The sequence below is a fragment of the Aspergillus tubingensis genome, assembly GCF_013340325.1.
Source record: "Aspergillus tubingensis WU-2223L DNA, scaffold_1, whole genome shotgun sequence".
In the NCBI taxonomy this organism is placed as follows: domain Eukaryota; kingdom Fungi; phylum Ascomycota; class Eurotiomycetes; order Eurotiales; family Aspergillaceae; genus Aspergillus; species Aspergillus tubingensis.
Window position 1 is genome coordinate 1,045,376 of NW_023336275.1, and position 25,941 is coordinate 1,071,316.

The 25,941-nt window shown below is 52.0% G+C and overlaps 5 protein-coding genes and 1 non-coding gene across 6 annotated transcripts; 3 read left to right on the forward strand and 3 right to left on the reverse strand.

Moving 5' to 3' along the window:
• Positions 1–15: 15 nt before the first annotated feature.
• On the reverse strand, positions 16–4,780 carry AtWU_00355 (putative Rho guanyl nucleotide exchange factor; the record flags this gene model as incomplete). Its single annotated transcript, XM_035495471.1, has 3 exons — positions 16–576; positions 642–2,500; positions 2,551–4,780. The coding sequence occupies 3 exons, from the start codon at positions 4,778–4,780 to the stop codon at positions 16–18; spliced, it is 4,650 nt and encodes a 1,549-aa protein (XP_035351364.1).
• Positions 4,781–7,220: 2,440 nt separating this feature from the next.
• Positions 7,221–12,242, forward strand: AtWU_00356 (Sec7 domain-containing protein; the record flags this gene model as incomplete). The annotated part of the gene is made up of 6 exons (XM_035495472.1): positions 7,221–10,399; positions 10,455–10,800; positions 10,851–11,239; positions 11,298–11,404; positions 11,459–11,841; positions 11,895–12,242. 6 exons carry the CDS (start codon positions 7,221–7,223, stop codon positions 12,240–12,242), a joined length of 4,752 nt encoding a protein of 1,583 aa, XP_035351365.1.
• Positions 12,243–13,333: 1,091 nt separating this feature from the next.
• AtWU_00357 (mRNA splicing protein SYF1) lies at positions 13,334–16,120 on the reverse strand (the record flags this gene model as incomplete). Its single annotated transcript, XM_035495473.1, has 5 exons — positions 13,334–13,619; positions 13,674–15,685; positions 15,779–15,832; positions 15,895–16,011; positions 16,079–16,120. The coding sequence occupies 5 exons, from the start codon at positions 16,118–16,120 to the stop codon at positions 13,334–13,336; spliced, it is 2,511 nt and encodes an 836-aa protein (XP_035351366.1).
• Positions 16,121–16,486: 366 nt separating this feature from the next.
• Positions 16,487–17,684, forward strand: AtWU_00358 (H(+)-transporting V1 sector ATPase subunit D; the record flags this gene model as incomplete). Its single annotated transcript, XM_035495474.1, has 8 exons — positions 16,487–16,501; positions 16,580–16,692; positions 16,757–16,767; positions 16,829–17,154; positions 17,207–17,255; positions 17,307–17,316; positions 17,367–17,407; positions 17,455–17,684. 8 exons carry the CDS (start codon positions 16,487–16,489, stop codon positions 17,682–17,684), a joined length of 795 nt encoding a protein of 264 aa, XP_035351367.1.
• Positions 17,685–17,972: 288 nt separating this feature from the next.
• On the reverse strand, positions 17,973–23,327 carry AtWU_00359 (ARM repeat-containing protein; the record flags this gene model as incomplete). The annotated part of the gene is made up of 7 exons (XM_035495475.1): positions 17,973–18,370; positions 18,467–18,773; positions 19,638–19,803; positions 19,852–20,190; positions 20,237–20,519; positions 20,566–23,071; positions 23,154–23,327. The coding sequence occupies 7 exons, from the start codon at positions 23,325–23,327 to the stop codon at positions 17,973–17,975; spliced, it is 4,173 nt and encodes a 1,390-aa protein (XP_035351368.1).
• On the forward strand, positions 19,228–19,298 carry AtWU_t14. Its single transcript has one exon. It is a non-coding gene; the product is annotated as a tRNA-Gly (tRNA).
• Positions 23,328–25,941: the final 2,614 nt, after the last annotated feature.

A 25,941-nucleotide genomic window follows, 5' to 3' on the forward strand; every position in this document is an offset into this window, starting at 1 on the left:
GCTACCATACAGCGCTCACTCACTTGCCTTCAATAAGGCCACTGCGGCTTGCTGCGCACGTAATCCTGCCACTTCACGTTTGAGCCGGAAATTTTCCTTCTTCAACCGGCCAATCTCCTCCAGGGCCGACGACAGTTGTGTTTTGAGCGCATCCTCGACATTTCCAGCTCTCACATCTTTAGCGATTTTGCTCAGTTCGGAGTTGAATCGATCGTAAAGAGCTTCGTTTTCAGCGCTGGCCTCACGATAAAGTTCGTCGAGCTTCTTGGCACGTTTCTCGCTAACCACCAGAGACGACTCCAGATCCTTTTCGATCGCCGCGGTGCGGCCATTGAACTCCCCAGATAGCGTTTCAAACTTCATCTCGAGGTTGTGGACGCGGGACACCAAGAACGAATTGGCGGTTGGCGAGGCAAATGGCTCGTCAAGGGACTCGTGCCCTTGTGCATCACCTCTGACTAACGATGGAGTGAGTCTCATCGCCCGTAGTTCCTCACCAATGAGATCGAGCTCGTCCTTGAGACCTAGCTGCGCCATGTTTTGTGCTCTCTTTTCACTATTGAGGCGATCCCGAAGCTGTAACATCATTGTTAGTTATCATGCCTCCCAACGATCGCACATCAAGCAAGAGACAAGCTTACCTTTTGGGGACTCTGCAACCGCAGTTTGGGGGTCTTCTGAGAAGACGTCGGTTGCAGGCGTCTTGCATCGGAGCCGTTAACTTGAAGCGGTCTCTCCTTCAGACCAGGGGCCCGAGAAGAAGGAATACTCGTAGCCCGTGACCTTCTCTTGGCCTCTTGCGTGGGAGACACCGAGGCCTCGCCTTTTCTTCTCGTGGCGCGTTCCGTCTGCGGCATTTTGGGATCGATATTTTCTTTTCGGCTGGGCGTCACTGGGCGTGTCGGTGATCGGCGGGTTGGCGAAGGCATCCGAGTGGGAGAGCCTCCCTTGGCCGGTGATGTGCTTCGGACGGTAGAACCTGAGCCATGACTAGTTTGCGGTCGCGCCTGTCCAGCAGGAGTCGCCACGTCGGCTCGGGGTTGATTGGAAATAGACGACGGAGTTGCGGGTCGTTGTCTCACACTAGATACGATAGATACATCGGAAGAGGCAGTGCCGGGTCGCAGGTCCGAGAGGGAACTTCTTCTCTTGCGGCGCACTTTCACCACTCCATTTGTATTTGTCGGGATCCCACGAACGGAGGACAGAGACGGTGGTTGCTCTTGAGAACTATCTGGTCGTCGAAGATGTTCTTGGGAGAGGGATGCACCTGGGCGGTCGCGGGAGCCTGGTCGTAACAAGGATCCTAGACTGGTATCGATGTCGATCGACTTGGACCGTAGCAGCGACCCCTTTGGCGTACCAGGCTCTGAGTCACCCGAGCCTTTACCCTTGCTCAGTGTGCGGAGAATAGACGATACCTTGCTTTCGCCCTCCAGCTTAGAGTTTTCTCGGTGCAGACCGAAGCCGAAACGCTTCCGGAAGGAGGATGCGTTCGAATTCATGGAACCTGCAGTCTGGGAAACCGACTTTGTTTGGTCGCAGTTGAGGGTCCCTTCCAATGAAGCACCACCAGGAATGTATTCATCGAACAGGTTGTCAAAGTCATCCACTAGTCGGTCCAGCAGAGAGATGTGCTGCATTGGGTCGCCGTCGATAGTCAGAACTTCTGCAAAGGCCGCCGTCAAGGCTCCCCGATCACCATCGCTACCCGAGGCATCCAGCAGCTCCGCCAGCAGCCGGATCATGGAAGCCAGCGCACGCCGATTCTGGGGGCTCTGGTCTGCCAAGAACCGTCGGAAGCTCTCGTCAAAGTCCCGCGGGAACATGTTGTCAAATTGCGCTTGCAGAATCCTTAGCGACGGAGAGTCGATAACGGGGCCCATGTGTTCCCTCCACGCATTGGTCATGAACGTCTCGAAGGCCACGAAAAGCGTGTCGACGGGAACTTCAGCTGCCGCTTGGATCCGCCCAGGGTCTTCCAGCAGAATGTTGTACAGCTCATTGACCGACGACCGATCGACATTATCCCTCCCACGAAGAGACCGTCCGACAATGTTCCCACTCCGAGACTGCAGGGCGAGTGCATAAGCAGCAAATGTTTGCTCCAACGCACTAAATGGACTTTCCTCCCCCTTGGTCGGTGGAGCGCCCACCACTGAGATCTTGACTGGACTCTCCTCCTTTCCAGGAAACACCGAAGGCAGTGTGTTGGAGCGCGACATGTTGCCTCGGGGCGGGGGCATTTTAGGGTACTCTCCCAGTAGAGTTGCCGAAGTCGGTGCCTTGGAGCTGGATGCATTGCTGTCCTTGGACTGACTCCCCCCGAGAAGGCTGGAGAGCAATTTTGAGGGCGAAGGGGGGCGGAAGCCTCGGGGAACCTTAAACTGAGCCATGAGGTGGCCGGCAAGGTACCGAAGAATGTCAAAGTTGGAATGTACAATCGACTCCGTCATCGTCCGATTTCGAGGCCCATGGAGAGGGAGGAGCACATTCAGCACTGCCAGAGTCAGCATTCATTCCAGAATTGGTCAATTGGCGAGTACTTACAGCGCTTGGAGAGCACGGGCACGAAACTATCCACGGTGACCATGTCTGAGGAGGCAGTGCCGACTACGGAATCAACATCTACTCGGTATTGGTCTTCATTGGCCAGAGACACGGATACTATCACCTCCAAGTCGGAATCCTTCAACTTTTGGCTGCACTCCGCCCTAGGAGTATCGAAAATCACCCGGATCTTCGACAGATTGGCTCTCTGCGCGGCCTCTTCCGGCGCTTCTTCGAACACACATGCGAGGATCCCGAGATTTCCCACTGTACCGGTGGGGCTGCGCAGCGACCACTTGCCACTTTCGCGCTCGCTTTCAGAGAACCGGCCCTCGATCTTGGCTTTCGCAATCTCCTCTATGATTCGGCTCGCACGGCCTTCGTACATGGACACCGGCTCGAGTGCAAGCAGGTCCACTGTCGTATTCTGGTCGGGCCTTGAGGTGGCGGATGCTGGGGCCAAGAACAAAATTCGGCCACACGTGGACTGCGTACATCGCACAGTGTGTAAGTCGTATACTTGCACCACTCGAAGTTCGGATGAGGCGGGCGAATTGGGTGCAGTATTGGTTGCCGCGGCGGCGTTATCCAGATCGGCCAGGAGACCACGCGCTGTGGTCTTCGCACCCACTGGCTTCGATAGTAATACCAGACAGTTCTTGTAAATCAGCATAATGCCCGCGCTGGGCTCGGTGGGTGGGACATCGAGATGATAGGGCGGGGTTAGCTCGTTGAAGTCCACGGCGGTGATCAGGCGGCCGGTGGGTAGAATGGTAGAGGGCCATCCGTCCACCAGCTCTTTCAACCGTCGGAAGCTCTGGTCGTGATTCGTTGACGAAGCGTCATCCAGCGAGCAAATGTCCTTAATAACATCGCGCGCTTTCAGTAGTGGTCGGACGGCCGGGTGAACCAGAGGGAGACTGCCGGTCATAGTGTCGATCAGGAGACTATAGCGAGGAAGACGTTGCACCGGCTCCATGAGGAGGGAGCGCAGCTTCTGCTCTCCGGTTTCATAGACGCGCTTCGAAAAGCTCGAGTGCTTGTCTCTCATGAATGAATTGAGCGTCTGTGTGAAGCCGGTATGAGCCCGCATATAATCGGCGTATGGCTGGGAAAATCGGGGAAACCAGTCTAGAAGTGCATTGGCAAAGGCCACTGCGCCAATCGCATCCGTTTCCTCCCGCGAGAAAGATCGTTGCGACACCGATCCCGGCAGTTCTGTATCATCGGTGAGGTCATCAATGGCTTCTTTTTCCGTCTCCTCGAGAACTTGTCGAATCACCCCTAGGAAACCCATGTTGACCTCAAGAATCTCATTCAAGCATGGTGGAAAGAGCGTGGCCAGGTCGGACTCATTGGGGCTGGTGCTCGATGGGCCTCTGGCCTGGGCCTTTAACCGAAACTCCTCCGCTACATGACACACCAAGGTGTAGAGCTTGTTCACATATCTCTCCTCCGTGTCCACCACTTCGCACATGGTCAAGCGCAGAGCTTGTTTCTGGCCCTTCGAGAAGAGCCGGGACTTGCTCAGGTTGGTCGGTTGCGACGGGGCGCGCTTGAGTCGGGAAGTGGGGAGGAACATGGGCGCTCCGAGGGATCGTACCAGAGATGTATAGCGTCCGTATTGAAGATCGGGGGCATCGTACAAATCCGCATTACCATCATGAACATCATCATCGTTATCGGGCGGGGTAGGAGGCTGGATGACACCGGCGGGGAGGACCACATCGATATCCACCCAGGGAACCTTGCGCTCTTGGAAAGCGCCACGAATGTCGCGCACAATGTCGGCGGTATGTTCTATCTTCGTCATGCGATTTGCAATTTCCGCCGCGTGCATTTCATCGAAGAGCTTGGGCAGTCGGAGCCCCGGTTTCCCGGCGCGGGCGAAAGTCTGCAAGCACTCCTTGGCGGGGTCCGACAGCTCTGCGAAGTACTTCAGCATACTGACGGCGAGACCACGACTGACTTCATCGCCTTGCTTTTCTCGGGGCAAGTGGTTGACCGCAGCGTACAAGGGGGCGGCGGGGGAGACGGTGATGCGCGGGTAGCTTTGGAAGCCGGCGGGGGTGAGGATATGCGCCTGAATGCGCGAACTGCTGACGGTGGCATTTGCAGTTGCGACGGGACCGTAGAAGATGAAGATGGACGATAAATAGGGATCGGAGGCATGGTATAAGGAAAGCTGCTCCAGAGGCAGGTCCGATGGGGCGGTTGAGACCGTCGCCATGATGGCGGGCGGGGGGAGAGGGAGGAAGGAAGGAGGGAAAGCTGGGTTATCGCATGCAACGAAAGCGTGGGAAATGGCCGACCGATAAAGTGGCGGGGGTGTTGGATGGAAAGAGCGATCAAGGATTAGTTGCACTAGTAGATAGCCAATAAGTGGGACAGATTATTAAGGAAAAGGCCAATCTTAATGTCAATCAGAAACCGAGAACGATAAGAGAAGAGCTAAGCAAGTAGCAGGAAATAGGTAGGAAATAAAAAGTAGGCAGAGTTAGTGATCAGTGATCCGCGATCAGTGATGCCCAACCACAAAAGAACCGGATGGGCAGGTCCCAGGGAGGGGATTAGAATTAGTAGGGAAGGACTATGGCAAAAGAAGGTCGATGTAGTAGATGGACGAAGACATAATAGAGAAAAGCGGCGATGTCGCACAGTCAGTGGGCGTAACGAATGAGGGTCCTCACACAGCGGAAGGGGAAAGAGAAGGAAACCCCTCCATGGGAGGAACTGGTGAGGAGTGATAAGAAGAAGAAGAAGAAGAGTGAGGGAGTGAGTGAGTGAGTTGGGGAAGAGAAAGGCGGAGGAGGAGAAGGGAAGAAGAGGAGAAAGAGAAAGTCAAGCAGCGGCGGTGATGGCGATGATTTAATTAATCAATCAATGGATCGATCGGGATCGTAAGACGCGTTTCTGAGGGGAAGGGCCCAGACACACAGACACTGACGGACACTGAGATGGGGAGAGAGAGACGAGAGATACAGAGAGACACAGGAATAAGCTTGTAAGTGTGTTTGTTTTCGTCTTTTGACAGCCAGGTGAGGGACTTGCAGGGGATTTGCAGCGTTGGACCGAGCGACTGGCGACTAAAGTTGGTCGCTGATGGATTTAGTGCTGCTGCAGCCCTCCACGATGAGGGGAAGAGAAAGAGAAGATCGGGTCTGGCCGGTTTGGGAGTGTGACGCGCCCTTTTTCTCTTTTTCTTCTTTTTTTGTGTTTCGGACACGCGGGGGAGAGGATCTGGCAAACCCTTAATCTGGTTTAGTTTAGATCGGTGGCAGATCGACTATCCTCTTTCCTTCATTCACAGTGAATAAAAATTTAAGAGTGACACATAGTACGGAGTATGACACTCTTAATTTGGGAAAGGAATGCTAATAGCTTATTTCCTACAGTATGTACCCTTACCAAGTATACCATCTATAAAATTGTCCGGATTACTTCTAGTACTTTCCTTCCATTCCCAACAGCACAGAATCGAAGAAATCACACGCCGACACGTGTAGAAAGGGGGAAAGTGCGCCAACTGTCAACAATTGTCCGGAAAAAGAAAGCCACGGGAAGATTCATGGAATGTCCACGAGAGGGTCACACCCGCGCCGAAGTTACTCAATTACTACTCAGGTAAGGGTGGATTAGGGTGCATCATGGATGTGTTGATCATCCTGGAGGAAACAAGCAGTTGTTTACTATATCGTCAGTCAGATAACCAAAACAATACTAAACGATTTGATTTAAAAATAAAAATAAAAAAGACCGAATGTGGGACCGGTACATAGCTACTGCGGACTGCCAGATTGATAGATCGAGGCTACTGCTCTCACTGGCCACACCGCCCATACCTTCAAAACATCACACAATCCCAACCATGGATCCTTACTATCCTTAAACCCAGGCCCAAACCACACAATCAATCAAGCAATCAATCAATTGTTCTTCATGGGTGTGGATCGGGAATACCCTCCCGTTCCTTCATATATGTTCATTATAAGATTTTACCATAACCATCAGCTCTTCTCCTGAACAAATAAGTTATTACAGGTTTAACTTTCTGAGGATCAAGCAAGGCATCCTCATGCAACCCCCGCAACTATCCTCAGCAAATCGCCATGGGGGAAGCAACCCTTGCAGATTTCCCCTCCTCAAGCGACAAGAGTTATAAAGTAGTTACTGCAGCGACTGTCGCTTGGGTGCGTAGTAACCATGAGAGTTATTATTTTTGCCTTAGGGTTGATGTATTTTGAAAGGAACTTTAATGTCATAATAAATTACCTCACCGGTCAAGAAACCCTTAAATATTTATATTGTATGATATACCGACATGAAATATCTAGACACTAATAAATAGCATCGCATCTACTGCAGTGATTCTACTGTTTGGCCGCCGGAGACGGATTCGGGCCTAAACCCCATCGGGCAGGGATGGAGAACCTCAGGCAGGCTCTCCGCTCGCCGGAGCCCAAAGAAGACCAGCTGTTGTGTTCCTCCCGCTCGCCGAACTCAACTTGCCTCCTCCCCTCGGCTCCTTCAACTTCCTCTCCTCATTCCTCCTCCTCCCCTCCTTCCCCCTCCCTCTCGCTGCTCTGTTCGAGTAGGGCCATGATTTGAATTGCCTCCCACTGTTCGGCGACTTTCTTTTGGCCGTTCCCTCTCCCTTCCTGCTCTTCATCATGTCGTCCACGCCTTTACCCATCGCGGTCGATCCGGTCGCGTTGGTCATTACGGAATGCATCACAGTCACATCGGCCATGCGAAAACATGCCCGCTGGGCTCACTCGTCCGTCTCTGCCATCCTCGGCGGAGGCGCCGTCTCTCGTGTCTACGACCGAGATACATCGGCGCCCCCAAGCCCCCGCAATGGGTCTACGCCGCCCCGTCCACGATCGAGAATGTCCTCCGCCGATGAGGATCACGTCCTCGCGAACCGCTGGGGTCTCCGGGGCAAGAAGGGCAAGAGTATGCAAGATAACCCGCTGATTTCAGCCTTTGCCAGGTTGCGGAGCGACCTCAAGGGTTGCAAAGATATCCGATCCTTTGACGCTCCTGCCTTGCTTCACCCGTTCCTCCAGGTCATCCGATCCTCTTCCACCTCCGCCGCCATTACCTCCCTGGCCCTTGTCGCCCTGACCAAATTCTTCGCCTACAACATCATTAGTTGCGATTCTCCCAGACTCCCCATGGCCATGCAACTCCTCTCGGCCGCCATTACCCATTGTCGCTTCGAAGCCAGTGATTCGGCCGCCGATGAGATCGTCTTGCTGCGGATCTTGAAACTGATGGAAGGGATGCTGTCTCGGCCCGAGGGCGAGCTGCTCGGAGACGAGAGTGTTTGTGAGATGATGGAAACCGGTCTGAGCATGTGTTGTCAGGTCCGCCTGTCGGAGGTGTTGCGGAGATCGGCCGAAATGGCCATGGTCAACATGTGTCAGGTCATTTTTATGCGCCTGTCGCACCTGGAACTCTCCGAGGACGACGAAACCGGATCCCAAGCTCCTTTGCGCACCGAGTCCGAGCAGACCAACTTGAAGATGGATCCGTCCGTCGACGGGAATACCGTGACCTCGCAACATCCATCCGCCATGGGTTCCGACACCGGGGTCACTGATCGCGATCGCGGCAGCCGAGATGGATCGCCGGAGCAGATGCTGAATGGAAGTGCCGTTGCCGCCCCGCCCAACCCCCAGGACGACACCGGTGACGAAGTGAAACCATACTCTTTACCGTCCATTCGTGAACTGTTCCGCGTCCTCATCGACCTGTTAGATCCGCACAACCGCCAACATACCGAGCCGATGAAGGTCATGGCATTGAGGATCATTGACGTTGCCCTGGAGGTCGCGGGTCCGTCTATTGCGAAACACCCAAGTCTCGCGACGCTGGCGCAAGACGACCTATGCCGGCACCTCTTCCAGCTGGTTCGATCAGAGAACATCGCAATCTTAACGGCGTCACTGAGGGTCGCCGGCACTCTGTTGCTAACTTGTCGGCCGGTCTTGAAGTTGCAGCAGGAGCTTTACCTGTCCTACCTGGTCGCCTGTTTGCACCCGAAGGTCGAAATTCCGAAAGAGCCCGGCATCAATCCGGCCCTTTACGACGGTGTCCCGCAGGTGCCCAAGCTCGTGAAGCCGTCGCCATCGCAAACGAATAGTGGAAGATCCACGCCGGTTCCCGTTAAGGATAGACAACAGTTGGGTCTGGAAGGTGGGTCGCGGAGGCCGGAGACCCGGGAAGCCATGGTCGAGAGCATTGGCGTGCTGGCACGCATCCCGAGCTTCATGGTAGAGCTTTTCATCAACTACGACTGCGATGTCGATCGGGCCGACCTGTGCGAGGACATGGTCGGCTTGCTCTCACGTAGTGCGTTTCCGGATTCAGCTACGTGGAGCACGACCAACGTGCCTCCGCTGTGTCTGGACGCCCTACTTGGTTACGTTCAATTCATCTACGATCGACTTGACGACGAGCCGTCGCACGAGGGTTTCCCCCCCATCGAGCAGCTCCGGAGCCAGCGCAAGACGAAGAAGCTGATCATTCACGCCGCCCAGAAGTTCAACGAGGATCCCAAAGCTGGGATTGCTTATCTGGCATCCCACGGTATCATCGAAGACCCGAGTGATCCCGCCCTTGTTGCTCGTTTCTTGAAGGGGACGACTCGGTTGTCAAAGAAGATGCTGGGTGAATATTTGTCCAAGCGCAATAATGAAGAGCTGCTCGATGCCTTTGTCGAGCTGTTCGATTTCTCTGGAAAGACCATCGTAGATGCCCTCCGTGATCTCCTGGGTGCTTTCCGTTTGCCTGGCGAATCACCCCTCATCGAACGTATCGTCACCACCTTCACCGAGAAATACATGCAAAAGGCCCAGCCCGCTCAGATCGCCGACAAAGACGCTGCCTTTGTGCTAACGTACGCCATCATCATGCTTAATACAGAGCTCTACAACCCCAACATCAAGTCCCAAAATCGCATGTCCTGTACCGATTTCTCCCGGAATCTGCGGGGCGTGAATTCAGGCCAGGACTTCGCACCTGAATTCTTGCAGGAGATCTACGATTCAATCAAACATAATGAGATCATTTTGCCGGATGAGCATGATAACCAGCACGCATTCGACTTTGCGTGGCGGGAATTGTTGCTGAAATCCTCCTCTGCCGGAGAGTTGGTTGTTGGTGAAACCAACATCTACGACGCTGAGATGTTCGCCGCTACCTGGAAACCGGTGGTCGCGACTCTATCTTATGTCTTCATGTCTGCCTCGGATGACGCAGTTTACTCCCGGGTTGTCACTGGATTCGATCAGTGCGCCCAAATCGCTGCCCGTCATGGCTTAACCGACGCCTTCGACCGGATCGTCTTTTGTCTGTCCTCGATCAGTACCTTGGCTACCGAAAAGCCCCCCAGTACCGCTCTCAACACCGAAGTGCAGGCCGGTCAGAAGAGCGTGATGGTGAGCGAACTTGCGGTGAAGTTCGGGCGGGATTTCAGGGCCCAACTGGCCGCGGTGGTACTCTTCCGTGTATTGGCTAGCAATGAAGCCGCAGTTCAGCAGGGCTGGACCTATGTGGCTCGAATCCTTAGCAACCTGTTCATTAATTCTCTTATTCCTGCGCTCGATTCCAATCTTACCGCTGAGCTTGATATCTCGCCAATTCCATTGCAGACTCCGTCGCAAGTCGTGGACCGCGATGGACGGAATACGGAAACTGGGCTTCTATCTGCTTTCACGTCATACCTCTCCAGCTACGCAGCTGATGAGCCTCCGGAGCCGTCGGATGAAGAGCTGGAGAACACCTTGTGCACTGTGGACTGCATTACCGCTTGTTCTACAGCCGACATCTTGGCAAATATCAAGTGAGTAGTACCATTCGCGGTCCTTTGTTACTCGTATCTCTAACCTGATTTCTAGGTCCCTTCCATTGGAGACGGTGACTTTGGTTGTAGAAGCGCTATTGGCCCAGATGCCCGAAGAAAGTGCTCCGGCAGTCATTGTCGTGAAGCCCGAACGACCTTCAGCTGGCTCAAGGGCGTCCAACGGCAGGACCGATGGCAGCAGGTCCAACTACGACCCAGGCATGATGTACCTCCTTGAACTAGCGACTATCCTGACCTTGCGGGATTCGCAAACCCTAGAGGCTCTCGGGGAGAGACTCCTGACCACGTTACAAGCGTTCATTCGCGACGCGAGAAACATCCATTCTTTGGCCTTGTCCCGAATCATTCATTATCTGCTGAACCTGCTCCGGCTGAGCCACGTATGTCAGCTCCCTCCTTACGACCTTCTAGTACACTGACCAGCGTTTAGGATCAGCCTTTCATGAGGGTTCCTGTAATCTTGCACGGCATCTCTGGCTTTGACCAGGACATCTTGGAAAGCGTCGCCGTTACGGTAGTGAAGAGCTTATCCCGCTGCATCTCGAGCCCCGGGCTTTTGCGGAACGAGATCACCGTCTCTCCTGATTTCTGGTCCATCTTGCAGAGACTGCTGCCTCACAAGGAAGCTGCTCCACTTGTGTTCGATCTGCTACACTCCATTGTGGACTCGAATCCTCCCATAATCACTGCCGATAACTATGAGGCTGCCGTTGGCCTTGCAAATGACTTCATCAGCGCCGGTAGCGTAGGCTATATTGAAGAGCGTCAGCGGGACGCGCATGGAAGACGTGGCAAAGCTGTCAAGCCTTCAAAGCCGAGGTACGCCCTTGAAATACTCACGCTTGTACCGACTTTGTAATACTGACGATGCTGGTAGTGAGAATGAGGTGGTATCACGTGGCGTTAAGGCCATCGGTTTCGTCCTGCAATTGACCCGGCGTGTGCCGAGCCTAATCAAGCAGTCACACCTCGAGGAAAGCGAAGGTTCGTCTAAGAGGATCTCTATACATTAAAACTTGAACTAACCTGTGTTCATAGCCTGGTCCGCCTACTGGTCCCCTATATTCCAATCATTGACTGCGCAATGCATCAACCCATGCAGAGATATCCGTCACCATGCTGTTTCAGCTCTACAAAGAACTCTCCTTTCCCTTGAGATCAGCTCCACCGATGAGAAGGAGTGGACAGCCATCTTCGACCAAGTTCTCTTCCCTCTTATCCTCCGGTTATTGAAGCCCGAAGTATACCACTCCGATCCCTTGGGAATGGGTGAAACCCGCGTCCAAGTGGCCATCTTGGTGTGCAAAATCTTCCTGCGCTACCTCGACCAGCTTCCCAACCGTGACGGCATGCTCGATCTGTGGCTCAAGATCCTCGATATCCTCGACCGGATGATGAACAGTGGCCAAGGAGACAGCCTGGTAAGTTGCCTTACTACAACCTGAACTCATAGCCCAACACTAACCCCAAACAGGAAGAGGCAATCCCTGAAAGTCTCAAGAACATCCTCCTCGTCATGGCAGACGGAGGCTACCTGGTCCCTCCTTCCCAGGATCCCAGCAAGGAGCCCATCTGGACAGAGACCAAGAAACGCCTGGAACGATTCCTGCCTGATCTGTTCAAGGAAATCTTCCCCAATGCATCCGACGAGAAATCCGCCCCCGTCTCCGTGGCTCCCTCCCCTGCCCCGTCAACTCCAACTCCCCCTGCTGAACCCCAAGAGCAAGTCAGTACCAGCGCAGAAGAGCAACCGGCCTCATCTGAAGCTGCCGCCGAAGCCAAAGCAGAAGAGACCGAAGCACCGGCGGCTAAACAGGATTAATCATTCCAGTTACTGAGACACGTCAGGCACTGACGGGCACTGTAATGATCAATTTTATCCCCAATATTCACTTTTTTGTTACCCATTGTTTTCCATGTACCTCGGGCATTTTATAGCGTGGGTTATATTCGATTTTGCCTTTGCCACTTACCATCCATGTTTTGCAAAAATACCTACCCACCTACCTGTGTACCCTGTAAATATAATCAACTGCTCATCATGAAGAAAGACCGTTTTGCCTTTTCTTTGGTTTGATACATTGACTAATCTAGTGACGGGGACTGAACTATCCCCCAAGCATGCATATTTCATGTTTCGTTGTTTGTGTATGTGTCGAAAATCTGCGAGGTAACTAAGTACCTACTTGAAGCATAGATAGAACCTGCTGTTAGTTTCTCTCTTCTCGATGGTATTAATCATACAATCAGAACCATTCATACATAGGATCGAAAGAGAAACCTCCTATTTCCACCTTGGTAATTATAATTACAAATACCTAGTAGACACTGAATTGGACGAGAGAGAGAAAGGTCTACAACCTGAAACTCATTCACAGCAAGCATATTCTATAAAGGGTAAAGAAAGGTTCACGATCGATCAGCAACAGACAAATAAGCTCAGCTCCGATTCAGGCTGTCTATACTATACTATATAGTAAAGCAACGCCGAAGAGAATAATGGGATGTACTAACTAAATAGGTATCCTATAAGTATAACAAATATAGAGCGAGGTGGGAAACGAAAAACGCGTGCGCGTGCGCGGGCTGGTAGAATGGATTGGAGATCAGAACAAAGGAGAAAGAAGTTGGATGGTCGAGTGGTACAGATGATCTGGAGGGGTTGTTCTGGGCTATTCAAAAGGGTCCAGTAGCCACAGTGACTGCTCGGATGGGGTAGATGGTAAGTGGGGAAAGTATAGAAGAGTGATTGATGGCGATGACGATGGAAAGTCAGGAGATTTGCAGCAATTTCCATCTTGAATTTGATGGTGGATGATGAGATGTTGTCATTGAGATTGCAGTGCAGCTATTCAAAAGATAAAAGGAATGGTATACAGGTAAATTGAGCAAGAAGAAACGAGAAAGAAAAAACTAGTCAGCATCCATGTCGTCATCGAGGTCTATCGCATCCGGGTTGACTGGAGCAGCCGAAGGCTGCTGTTCCTGGCCAGCTGGAGGTGACCGATTGCCACCTTCTGGTCCGGTGCTGGCGGCGACAAAGCCCACGGGGGCACGAGCCTGTCGCTCCAATGCTGCCATTGCGTCTGCACGCTCCGCCGCCGCATCCTCGCCATCTTGCTCGTTTTCTTTGCCGCCGTCTTGGGTCCGCTGTTGACTGCGGGCAATCGCCTGGGAAGCGATGAAGTTGACATCGGTGCTGTTTTGAGGTTAGTCATGAGCTGGTTGCTTAATATATGTGGGTATCACTTACTTGTACTGTGCTTGAACACTGCGCTTGATACGAAGCATCTCCTTAAAGGTGTCCTCGTTTCCATGCTGGACTTCGAATGCCTCCCATTTCTGCCAGAAGGGCGCATTGGTACGGGGATCGCAGAACTGAGACGCGTGTCCATAGATCGCACGGGCCCGGTCGATTTCTCCGAGTCTCCGCTCCATTTCTGCAAACTTGAGGCACATTTCCTTCGCTTCTTGGTCGGGCAAGGCTGCAATGGCCCGTTCGTAGATGGGTCTCGTGGAAGTTAATCCGAAGTTTGAAGCCGACTTCGTGATGTAGAACTCGAACATCTCGAATCTGTCCTCGTCTGAGACGGCGCGGGTAGCACGCTCGTAAATTCTCATGGCATGTCTGGCCAGACCGCGCTCCTCTTCCAGGTTGCCGTACATCAAGTAGAGAGGTTTGGCAAATTTGGGAGGACATCCGTCCAAGGCCTGTTCGAACAGGTCGCGGAGTCGCTCAATTCCAATCTTCCGGTCAACGGCCTTGGTCAGGTAGAGATTCCACAGCTCGAATGCAACAGGGTAACTGAAGAGATCCAATCCACGCTCGTAGACCTTGAAGGAATCTTCGAAGTATTTGTTCTCTTCCAGGAGATTGGCGTAGTTGACGACGGTTTGAGGGGTAGCAATGCGCAGTTCGAAAATCCTTTCGTACACCTTCTTGGTCTCCTCCAGGGAAGACACACTTTCGACCAGATCGACATAGAAACTCCACAACTTCCAGCTCTTGTGCACACGTTGCTGAGGTGACAGGTTCTCGTCGAAATAGTCAACAGTCGATTTCTTCGGTGCTTGCGTTGCCTTCGCCATGATCTCCACGGCCTTGTCGAAGTTCTCGCTCCGGAGTTCCATTTCCGCCCACTCGCACCATGTCTCGGCCAGTTCAGCCACTGATTTGAAAGGAACCTTGACAGCCTTCTCAAAGATGACTCTAGCTGTGTCCAGGTCGCCTCCATTCTCGTAGAATTTGGCATAGTTGACCCAAAGTTCGGAGAATTTGCCATGGGCCTTCTTGGGGTTGATAGCTGCAATAGCTGCTGTGTATGTTTGCACGACTTCGTGTTTGTTGTCTCCCCAGAGGGCCACTCTCTTCTCCCACTCGATGACATTGTTGGGGTTCTGCCTGAGCAGCACATCGTTAACAAGGAACGGTCGTCGGTCCATCAGTTGCTCAAATCGCATCATCCGCAGATCAAGGTCGAAGTCGGCTTCCTCGTCACTTTGTCCCTTGTCAGTTCGGGTTGCTGCTGACTCCATCAAGCTTCCGATAATAGACTCCTCGAATTCGACATAAGAATCAAAGATCAGGGTAAAGTCTCTGACTGTCATGACCGTCGTGATACCTTCCTCAAAGACATCTCTAGCTTTTTCGAAATTGCCTCTGGTGATCCAGTACGTGGCCAAGCCAGCCCACAGCTTGCCCCTCTGGTCGGCAAACCGATCAATGCCGCTGCGCAAAATGGCGTCGACATCAATTCCTACCTGAGGGCCAGTCTCGATCTGCTTCGCCTTTGATACCAACAAGTCAACCATCTCGGTCCACAGCTGAAAGTTACTCTTTCCTTCCTTGGACTGGAAACGGGGGTTGTCGAGGATCTCCATGTACCGCTTCACGGCCTCCGTGTATTGGCCCATATCGACGAGCAATTGAATGTACTCCTCGGCATTCTCAGGGTGAATCTGCATGTACCGAGCCCAGATCTTCACAGCTGTCTGGCCTGACGCGGAACGCGCGAAAATCTTGTAGAGCTTCCAAATCCGATTGTGTTGTGTGATTGGCAGAGCTCGCAGCGCACGATCGAACGTCCGTCGAGTTTGCGTGACAAGAGGCTGCTGGAGCAGGAAGGAGAGGTACATTTCCCATATCCGCGGCATCTTATTGAGCAGGATGAGAGCACGCTCGAAGAGCGCGTTGACTTTCTGGTATTCGGCCCGATAAACAGTCGCGTTGCGGCCCTTTAGGTGGTGTGTTCGAAATTCGAGGTACTGCCTCTGGTCAGCTGTATTCTGACACCACGATGTGACACGGAATATAGTAATATGAGGGGTTCCGCAGGTAGAAAAAGAAAGGTTCCATACCATCTTCCATAGCTTGTAAGATCTCGGCAATTCTCTGCACGCCCGCTCCATGACCTGCACATGACTTTGGTTAGCACGTATATCGGGACGTCATTGCGACGACAGAGAAAACGTACAAAGGCTTGCTCGTAGAGCGTGCCATGTTGCTGTTTATATTCGATATAGGCAAGCCATGGCTTGATGCTACCGGGACTGCGAAGGAGATCCTGTTCGTAGACAGTATCCTGATCGGCCTGAAATCACATCGCACAGTTAGCCAGGGTTGTCTGGTAAATCAATGGATGCGTCGCCCCCACTTACAATCAGGTAGAGATCCGGCCCTGAGGCCGTCGTTCGGTCCATCTGAGCGTGTTGCCGGTGGGATCTCGGGGGCAGGATTGTCCCTGGCATTGCGCCACTCAATCGAGCGGGACCAACTCACACGGTCAACACGAAATCCGCAGAAAAGGGGGTCGCATGAACGGGTAAAGCTTGTCTGGTCGCGCGGGTTGGAGAAAAGCGCCGAGCGCTGCGGGCGATGAAGTCGGACGTTGTGCACGTGACCGGCAGTCATGCGGGCGGGCACGGGGTGGTCCAAGCTCACTATCGCGCATCGTCATCGCATATCGCGGCCCTCCCTCCTCGCTGCAGCTATCGTGGCCTTTGTCGGGTTTGGAGTGGCCCTGCTTGTTCCCTCTTTGTTAATTTGTGTTTTTGTCTGTATCAATCATGTCGGGTGCTGTGGTATGTCCAGATTTGATCCTCCAGTCTCCTTTCAGAGCTGTGCGGGGGCATGCATACTAATTACACTCACCTATTCAGGGCCGTGAGGCAGTTTTTCCGACTCGCCAGTCGTTGGGGTTGATGAAGGGTAAACTAAAGGGTGCCGAGACTGGACACAGTTTGTTGAAGCGGAAGAGTGAGGCTTTGACCAAGTATGTTCTTTGACTGGCGCTATTTAATTGGATCTTGTTATCACTAACCCATCCCGATCTACAGGCGTTTCCGGGGTATGACAGCCCTTCCTCACTGAAGCTCCCTACCATGTCGGACACTAACCCCGGTGTCTAGAGATCACTCGGCGCATCGATGAGGCCAAGCAGAAGATGGGACGGGTCATGCAAATCGCCGCTTTCTCGCTTGCCGAAGTCAGCTATGCGGTCGGAGGAGATATTGGCTACCAAATTCAGGAGTCCGCCAAGCAGGCCCGGTTCCGTGTGAGGGCCAAGCAAGAGAACGTCTCTGGTGTCTTGCTCCCTCATTTTGAGAGCTACACGGAGGATGGAATCAACGACTTTGGCTTGACGGGTCTCGGAAAGGGTGGTATGCAGGTCCAGCGCTGTCGGGAGACCTATGCCAGAGCGGTGGAAACGCTAGTGGAGCTGGCGAGTCTACAGGTTGGTTTTATACACTCGTGTCGTTCGTCAGACGAGTTAATGCTGTTCTTAGACCGCATTCGTGATTCTAGACGAGGTCATTAAGGTGGTGAACCGGAGAGGTACGTGCTACTGTCAGAATTTATATCGTTCATTAAGCTAACTTGTCACAGTCAACGCCATGTAAGATATGCAGCGGTTCGCCCATTAACCCAGATACTAACCGGTTACAGCGAGCACGTCATCATTCCCCGTACTGAAAACACCATTAAATGTTCGTATCCCTACCCTGACATCTTCCTCACCACTAACACCACCCAGACATCAACTCGGAGCTAGACGAGCTCGACAGAGAAGAGTTCTACCGCCTGAAGAAGGTTTCCGGTAAGAAGCAGCGCGACAACGCCGCTGCAGACGCAGAGATCCTGGCTGCGCGGCAGAAAGAAGCAGCCAGGCTGCAGGAAAGCGCGGATGCTGAGAAGAAGGCAGAAGAGGCACCTGAAGCACCCGACGTCCTCGGAGAGCAAGAAGATGCCGACGTGATTTTCTAGGCGCCGTTCAGATTCCCTTTCGCCCTGTAACTAGTACCTCACTCACCTACACTTTCTAGCCTGGAGCAGTTCTTTTTCGTCACTTCATATGCCTTACACTGTCAGATATCACACCGCCAGCCAAATGATTTACCTCAAAAAGAGACATCAGACATGCTTTCTTCCCAGATACCATCCAACAAATCAAGTAGGTAGTAATAGTAATAAAACAAGAGACATACTAGACACGAGGGAGAAAAAAAAATAGAAATACCCACCCCAACGCCAAACAAGCCACAACCACCCCAATCATTGTCTCTGGTAAGTAACGCGAATGGGCTTTCCGGCCTCTCCCATAGGCATCCCCGACGTCGCCTCCTTGGCACTGATAGCTCCAGACTCGTTCTCGTACTCGACGAACGCGATACCCTTGCGTCCGGGGACCAACCGAACCTCCTGGAATCCCTCGAACCGACCAAACACAGCCGTCAGACTGTCCTGATCCGCAGTATCGGGCAAATCGCGCAAGAAGAGAATCTTGTTCGGAGGCAGATACTCGTCCGGAATAACCGCCGCCGCAGCCCCACTGGTAGGCTTGAGACCAGCGCCCTTGGCAGTTTTCGCAGGACGGCCAGGTTCCGTAGGTGCACCGGGGGGTCGCTTGAGCTTCTTCTGAGCTTCGAGGGCTTCGTGCGCTTGTTTGCGTTCTACACCAGACACACACTACCATTAGCCTTGTCATCCAGAATGTAACCAACCCACAATATCAACTAGGAAAGGAAGGTAAAGGGGAATATGCATACCCTTCTCAGCCAACCTCCGTCTCTTGTGCGCCTCCAACTCATCCTCCCCGCCCTCACGTAACACTGTCATATCACTTCTCGTCTTCGCGTAATCCAACACCATGGGTTTATCGAAGAGTTCGAAGCCATTGATTTCGTCGATGGCGCGGGTCGCCGACTCCACGGTGTCGAAGACAACAAACGCCTGTCCTTTCGCTTTCAGGTTCGTTTTCGCGACGATTTCAAGTACCGTGCCGTATTCGGAGAAGATCTCTTCCAGTGCTTCTTTTAGCTGGTCGACTTTGATGCGCTCTTCCAGGTTGCGGACCTATTTTGTTTCGTTGGGCTGTTAGAAGATTGGTAAAGTTGTGGGGATGGGAATTGTGGGGGAGGTAACTGTACGTAGACTCTGTGAGTTGGTGGTTAGTTTGTGTTATTGCTATATGGGTTTGTTGCGATGCGGGTTCGGAGGATGAAGAGATGGGGGGAATGGCTTGGACTTACGTGCAGTTGGGGGGTATCGGGGTGGGCGCTGTTATGGACGCCATTGTTGCTGTGATTTTTGGTGGGATGTACCCTTGTTGGTGGAGGAGTTGGAGGATTGGTGTGAGAGCTCTCGGAATTACCTACCTGGAGTAGGTCTCGAACTGTAGATATGTCGGCGACGGGGCCGGTGGATGGGTGCCGCTTTAGCGGGTGAGCTTCGGGTCAGGTGATTGCTGCTGGGTGGAGCAGCCGGGCCGTTGATGATGTGAAACATGGACTTTTTTTCCACCACAACAGCATCATTGGTCTAGTGGTAGAATTCATCGTTGCCATCGATGAGGCCCGTGTTCGATTCACGGATGATGCACAGAAATTTCTTTTTTGCTTTTCGCATTTCTATCTTGCCGTTACTACATAGTAGACCTTGTATGTATCTCTTATTCATTATTCATTTTTCATCTCAATTCATTTTATGCGGAATGATAAGTCGCCGAATCATGGGATATCCAAAACTCCGACGAAATGCGCTAATTACAACTTAATGTCTTCCTCAACTTCTCAACCTGCTCTTTCAACTGCTTGGTCGGTTTGGACCAATCTTCCGTCTTGACGACTTCAAACTCCGTCTCTATGTATATATACTCGGCCACAGTGTTACGTACCTACTCTGATTAGCTGTAAACACCGCAGAGAAATCGCTACTCACCCTAGGGAACGGATGCAGTAGCAGCGCCGTCATTTTCTTGATCACTTCCGTATGTAGCTGCTCTATCCTCGACAGAGGTGCATAAGCCCGGACTGCCGCTTCGAGTCGGGCGATGTTTGACGATTTGAAGTGCGCTCTTTGTACGAGGACAAATAGCTTCCGCAGACTACTCCATGTTAGTAGACGTCGTAGCCTGCAAATGGGAGAAAAGCACCTTGGGATCGAGTCGTCGGGCGCAGAAGAGACAAAGCTGTCCAACAGGAACGCCAAGACCTCAAGCACAGGAATCGCGAACCGATCGTCTTGCAGGTTCTCGCCCAAGATGGCAGCCATGTCCTTGATTATGGCCAATACTGCAGCCTGTGGATCTTCTGCTTCTTGAATGCTCTGTACCAGGGCTGAGCGAGATGACCGAATCAGGCCTTCGCTACCTGCAACGGCCGAAGTTGCTAGGCCTTGGAACAGAGGCTGGCGCAGCCAGTCAATACTCTGCAACTGAAGCAGCTGCAGCAGATAATCTGTTGAGGATACATGACTGAAGTGTTCGTATTTCCTGATGTAATCAGTATCCTCATCTTGAAAACACATGGTAGACACACCTTGTCAACGGCGGAAAGCCATTGGCTGTTTCCCAGTAGCCCTGAAGACAATTCCAAGCTTGCACACGTACTTTGTCGAGCTTTTCCGCTGCAAGTCGGCAAAGGCACCCAACAATATCTTGCACCCCAGGCAATTGATTGGGAAGTCTTGGCCCTGCTCCTAGGACCGTCTTTGCGGCCTGGATCGCTTCAAGCCGAATCAAGGAACCGATGTCTCCTCGCCTATCGGTTGTATAATCATTCAAGAAACGTACGAGGTGATTCAGGATATCATCGGTTACGTCTTTGAAGCGTCAGCAGCTGCTTTACTTTTTGGTAATCAAACATACCTATATGCGGCAGAACACCGGTAGCCAAGCTCTTGACAGCGGCCACTCTCTTCTCGATTAGTTCTTCTTTCTCTGCACATTCTATGATGCTGTCTATGATAGATCTTCTGAGAGGACTGTTCTTGTCAATTTGTTTGAACACTGTGCCCAGGGCCGTGATCTGGCCGCGGCCCGTTGGCAGGTTCCAGGTAGTATGAATGTGGGAAAACCACCCCTGAATCATCTTCTCTTGTTCGTCAGGTGGTAAAAGAGGTAGGAGTTCGGATACTGCATTTGATGAGCTCTCAATAGAAGTGTCCTCGCTCCGTGATATGCATAGCAAGAGCGTTTCTTGAGCCTTGGTTAGTAAATCCACTGAGGGTTGAGAGATTCGTGGTTCACGGGCCAGGGTAACTGATTGAGCAAGAGAACATATCAACTGAGAAGAGGCCTCCGCTGTCAGCTCAGGCCGGAAAGTCTGAAGGGTGAGGTCATCTTTGGTTGGTCCGAGCGAAGAGCCAAATATCTCCCACGCCTTGGCCACATAATGCGAGACACTCGTTGCGTCCGATGCATCTATGGGATCCCTCTCACGGTGGGCGTTGAATGCGTCAACCGTAGCCGCGATGGCCAAAAGACAGCCATGTCTAGTCTCCACGTCACTGTGTGGAATACTAGATAGCCTATTGAGCAGCCGCTGGAACACCTGTTGCATTGTTTTGTATGACTGCTGCGTACTCAAAACTCCGATTGCTTTGGCTGCATGCCTGCGAGACTCTGCATCAGGCGAGCCAATACCTCGCCAGTGCATCAATGATTCGACAAGGGGGCTCCAGTAATGGAGGCTGAGAGCAGCGGTCGCGTTGGCAACATCGATCATTGCCCGCGAGCGCCGAGCCACCGCATGGTAGTCCACAACTTGCACAAGCGGTATACCTTCGGCAATTGTGTTGGGGTGACGCCCGATGAGCTCTTGCAGTGCTGCAGAAGCACCCCTCCGAATATTCCCAGACGGGTCAACGCACGCGGCACACACAAGTTCGATCGCCAGCATCTGCAATGTGCTTTCTTGTTTACCTTGAGCCGTGGCTGTGCTGATTGTCTGCGGTTTCAAGGCAAGCAGTTCCTGGGTGGTATACTTGCGAGACAGCGCCCAAATTCCGAAACACGAGGCGTCACGTACACCTGTTCCGACAGAGCTTCCGGTTGATGACCGTTGTTCGAAGTCAAGGCCCGAAACAAGTGGCTGAAGTACATCGCCAAGTTGATGGGTAGGAGGCGCACGGCGAAACAAGAGATGGCCGAGCGTCAAGATCAGCCCCTGCCACCTCTGAGCGTCCACTGCGCTCAAATTCCGTTTCAACGTGTTGATCCCTATCCTCCGAGCCTCCAGCGGTGTCACGATGGTGCCGTCCCGCTTCTCATACAGAATGTTCTCTTCCAGAGAGCCGGTAACAGCCTCGATGACCTCCGCGGCCATATCGGGATCCAGCTTCAATGTAATAATACTTAGGGCTTTACTCGCTGCGAAGCGCACAGGGGTATCCTTATCAGCAAGAGCGACAAGGAAGTGATCAATTGCATCTTCCAAAATCGTAGAAACCTGATCGTCCGAGATTGTACTGTCTCCCCTCTCACTGAGCGACAAGGCCATGACTGTTACCGTACGCAAGATTTTGATGATAGTCTTCCGTGCCAGTGCAGAAGACTTAATAACATCCGAGACCGCCGAGTTTCCTTGCAGGATTTGCAGCGTCTGTCCAAAGACGGGAGAAACCAGGGGAGCAAAGTCCTCCACCTGGCCCGACGCACCCAGGCGAGCGATGAAAGACAACACGCCAATACACGTGTAGACTGAAGGAGGTTCAAGATTACCTGCAGGCTGAACAACCGAAAACGCCCAGTCCGTCAGATTAGTCAAAAGCCCAAGCGCCTGCATATCACGCCGAAGCACCAGTCGTGCCAAAACAATTGTAGCGGCTTCCCGCTCTTTACCTGAGACGTTAACATAATTCAAGGCCACAGAAAGTAGAGACTTTGCAACCACCGGTGTGTGGTTTGGCATCTGTTTCAAAGTCCCAAGGTTGTCATACGGAACCGGGATATCATCCGACGACATCGAAGCCAGGTCGAAGGGAGCAAGTAACAAATGCGACAGCCAAATCAGCATCACATATCGTTCCTCCCAGACCAGTCGCAGGGGAATGTCTCCAAGGCCTAGCTCAGGCTCATCTTTGATGGCATCCCATTCAACGAAAGCGCGGAGCAGCGGATCAAGATACTTGGGCTCATTGTTCAAGAACCTGCTGATAACTTTGACTCCACGGACTTTGCAAAAGGTATAAAGCAGCCTGCAGATCGCTCTTGGAAGGGGATACGCTGTCTTCTGGCCTTGCAATCCTGCGGGTTTGGACGCGTATTGATCGCGATGCTTCAGCAAATATGCCAGAAAGGCATCAACTAAAGGGGGTAGAAGGGCCTGCAGGTGGGGGTCCAACAGCTGCGGCCACTCCTGAAACGGCTCTAACTACAAAGTGGTCAGCTGTCACTAAAAGGAAAATTCGTAGACTAGACATTGGGATCAGGCACGGCGTGGGCAGCTTGCTTACCAGGCCGACGAGTCTTTCTGTTTTTGCGGCGGGGGTCCATCTCCGTGGAATGCGGGTGTTTGGCTGGTCGGGTCGGGTCTTCCAAAGGAGAGATGGCAGCTTCTCGGAAAACTCTTGGACGAGGTCTCCAGAGGCACGCTGGAGCTTAACCTCCCTATCTTCGGCCGCATCCATGATGGAGTGCCACTAAGTATACTGAAGCGTTGAAAGCATCGAATCAGGAAGACTGAAGTCGCCGCGGGGATTCCATCTGCTGGTCGAGTGCTTAGTCATCATTATACAGATCGATTCCAACTGCATAATCATCCTTCTTAAACCAGTTCAACATGATTCTATGTACCTATTGTATATAATTATTTACTCTATTAAGTATTCTAGACGCTATTCTGACATTGCTACTGGTTTAGATTATCGATCCCGTTAAGGGTGTCGCCTGCTAATATCAGTCTGAGTATTATATATTTCTCTCCGTCGGCCTTACCCGTTTGGCTACAATGAGAGTTCATAGGTACTAGCTCATGCCCCGATATTGATCAAACCCCAAGTCTCTTACTCGATAAATATAGATAAATTACGGATTATACGGAGTCTACATATAAAAAGTCTTTCGATCCATGTATGTAGAGGAAACCCCGGTTGACGACATTCACATTCCATGCTGTTTTCTGAGGAATTGTATGAATCGCATTGAAGCACTATCACCAGTTGTATAGATTCGCCATATTGTGAATGATGCCTCATCGTGGGAATGTAACGAAGCAGAGTTACGATGAAGAGTAAATTTGGCTCAGTGACGATGCGATTGCAGTGAAGTCTCCAAGAGATCCGGTCTATATAAAGGCCTCAACCACCCTACCTCTCCAACTTCCCCAAATAATCTAAAAAGGATCTCTATTACATTATCACAAAGCTATACAATACGATTCATATATAAGCCCTTACCGCTAAAAATTGACATACAGGGATACTCCGTAACTTAACCCTCAATCGCAGGGGCACAATAGCATCTTCATGAAATCCAAGATAGAAAGATATTCGTACCTGACGACAAGGATATTGACCTACGAGGTACCACGAGGGTAGACCGACTTAATGGTCGGGTACATCGCAGCTACGGTATGCCTGTTGGTTGTCCGATTTTGGAAACCTGTCTGACCGTATCTCACAGAAGTCCGACATCAAAATCTCTATAATCGGTCCTCTGTACCATTCTGTACCGCGTGCGGGATCCTCGCTCCGCATAGTGAGAGCTTGAGACATGACATCCTTCGTTTTTTCCGTCTTTCCAGCTAATATTCTCTATCCGGTCTGACATCGTTTGATCAAAGAGCCACCACGCGACTGCGGCACATTGGAGCAGCGCTTACAGTATGGTTCACCATATGGACCAACAATCAGTTGATATAACTAGCGAGACATGAGACTTGATAGCTCATTGGCGCAGTGTCTCCATTGGAGAAAGTTTCTATTGAAAAGAACTCGAAGCCTTTTTCCCCAGCTCAGGGCTTTCTAAACGAGGAATATAGAGTGGAGGTGGCTGTTCATTGGTTATGAACCCCTGTGAGCCACATCAACAGACAGTACAATGAGAGTACCAGGTAGAAGCCGGGATATGGGGAGTATAGGCGTGCTCGGTCTACCATTCATACTTTACGTGGGTTTGTAACCTGGGCCCGGACTGCACCGTGTGAATAAGCCAGAAGAAGACGTGTTACCGAGTGAACACGTCCACAAACTTAATTACACCAAGCACACAGCGACTGATGAAACAAAACACAAACAACAACGGCAGATGGCATTTGGGTAGCATCCTGAAGTGGTTCCAGAAAGACTGAGCCAGGGCTACCCGGCGCCACAAGTGTGGCTTTCTGAATACGACGGGGGACCTTTGTTCCCAAAACCACGCATTTGTTGCTTGCGTCGAAAACACCAAGCTCCAAGTCTCTGCTCCGTAGGTCGGGGTGGAGAGAGATAGCCACGATACTACTGGGGCTGGGTCCCTCTGTGACTCGGAGGACGAGGCATAAGCTACAAGTTACTGGGATTACCGGCTCAGCCAACAGCTAATCTGATAGATATTCCCAAGCCGTGGCACATTGGTCACCTGGGGCACAACAACATCAAAACCAATTAGGTTCTGGGATATCGCAAAGAAACACCACAGGCCGCGACTTGTAGTCGCCACAAGGACTCCAACGCCGTGTATTGGGCGGGAATAACATCGACTGTCCTTGTGAGTGAGATGCGATGTTGGGAAGACATGAGCGATGCAAGACAACTGATGTTACTTGACATTGTTATATAGGGTTATAGAGTCTTCCTCTTCTTCGACCGCAATAACGAGCAAAAAGCGCAAAGCACAACATCAAATGCTGGTCGCCTCTTTTTTCATCCGACCTTGGGTAATACAACCATTTTGAAAGTGCCGAATCCGCCCACACTCGAGAGCACCCCATGAAAAGCATCAAGAAGGCTGTTCATGTGAGCATATGGTGGATCGTCACGATGGCGAAGGGGACTCGCCGCCTAAAGCTATACATGCCCGTGAGCATGAAGTTCAACTCCCGTATGCATTGTCTTCGCCACGCGATCAACAACTACAGACCTGCCCAAAGAGTTCCTTTTGATATCGGGTGCCAAATGGATGCGCGTGCATCTTTCTATGTAGCTTTTGTTTCGAGTATAATAAGCTATGCGCACCAGTGGGTTTCGCGCGCTCCCCTCTACTTAGTGTACTGATTGAGATGTCGAAGGCTCAGCAACAAGGAGGACTTTCCTGGCTACAGTC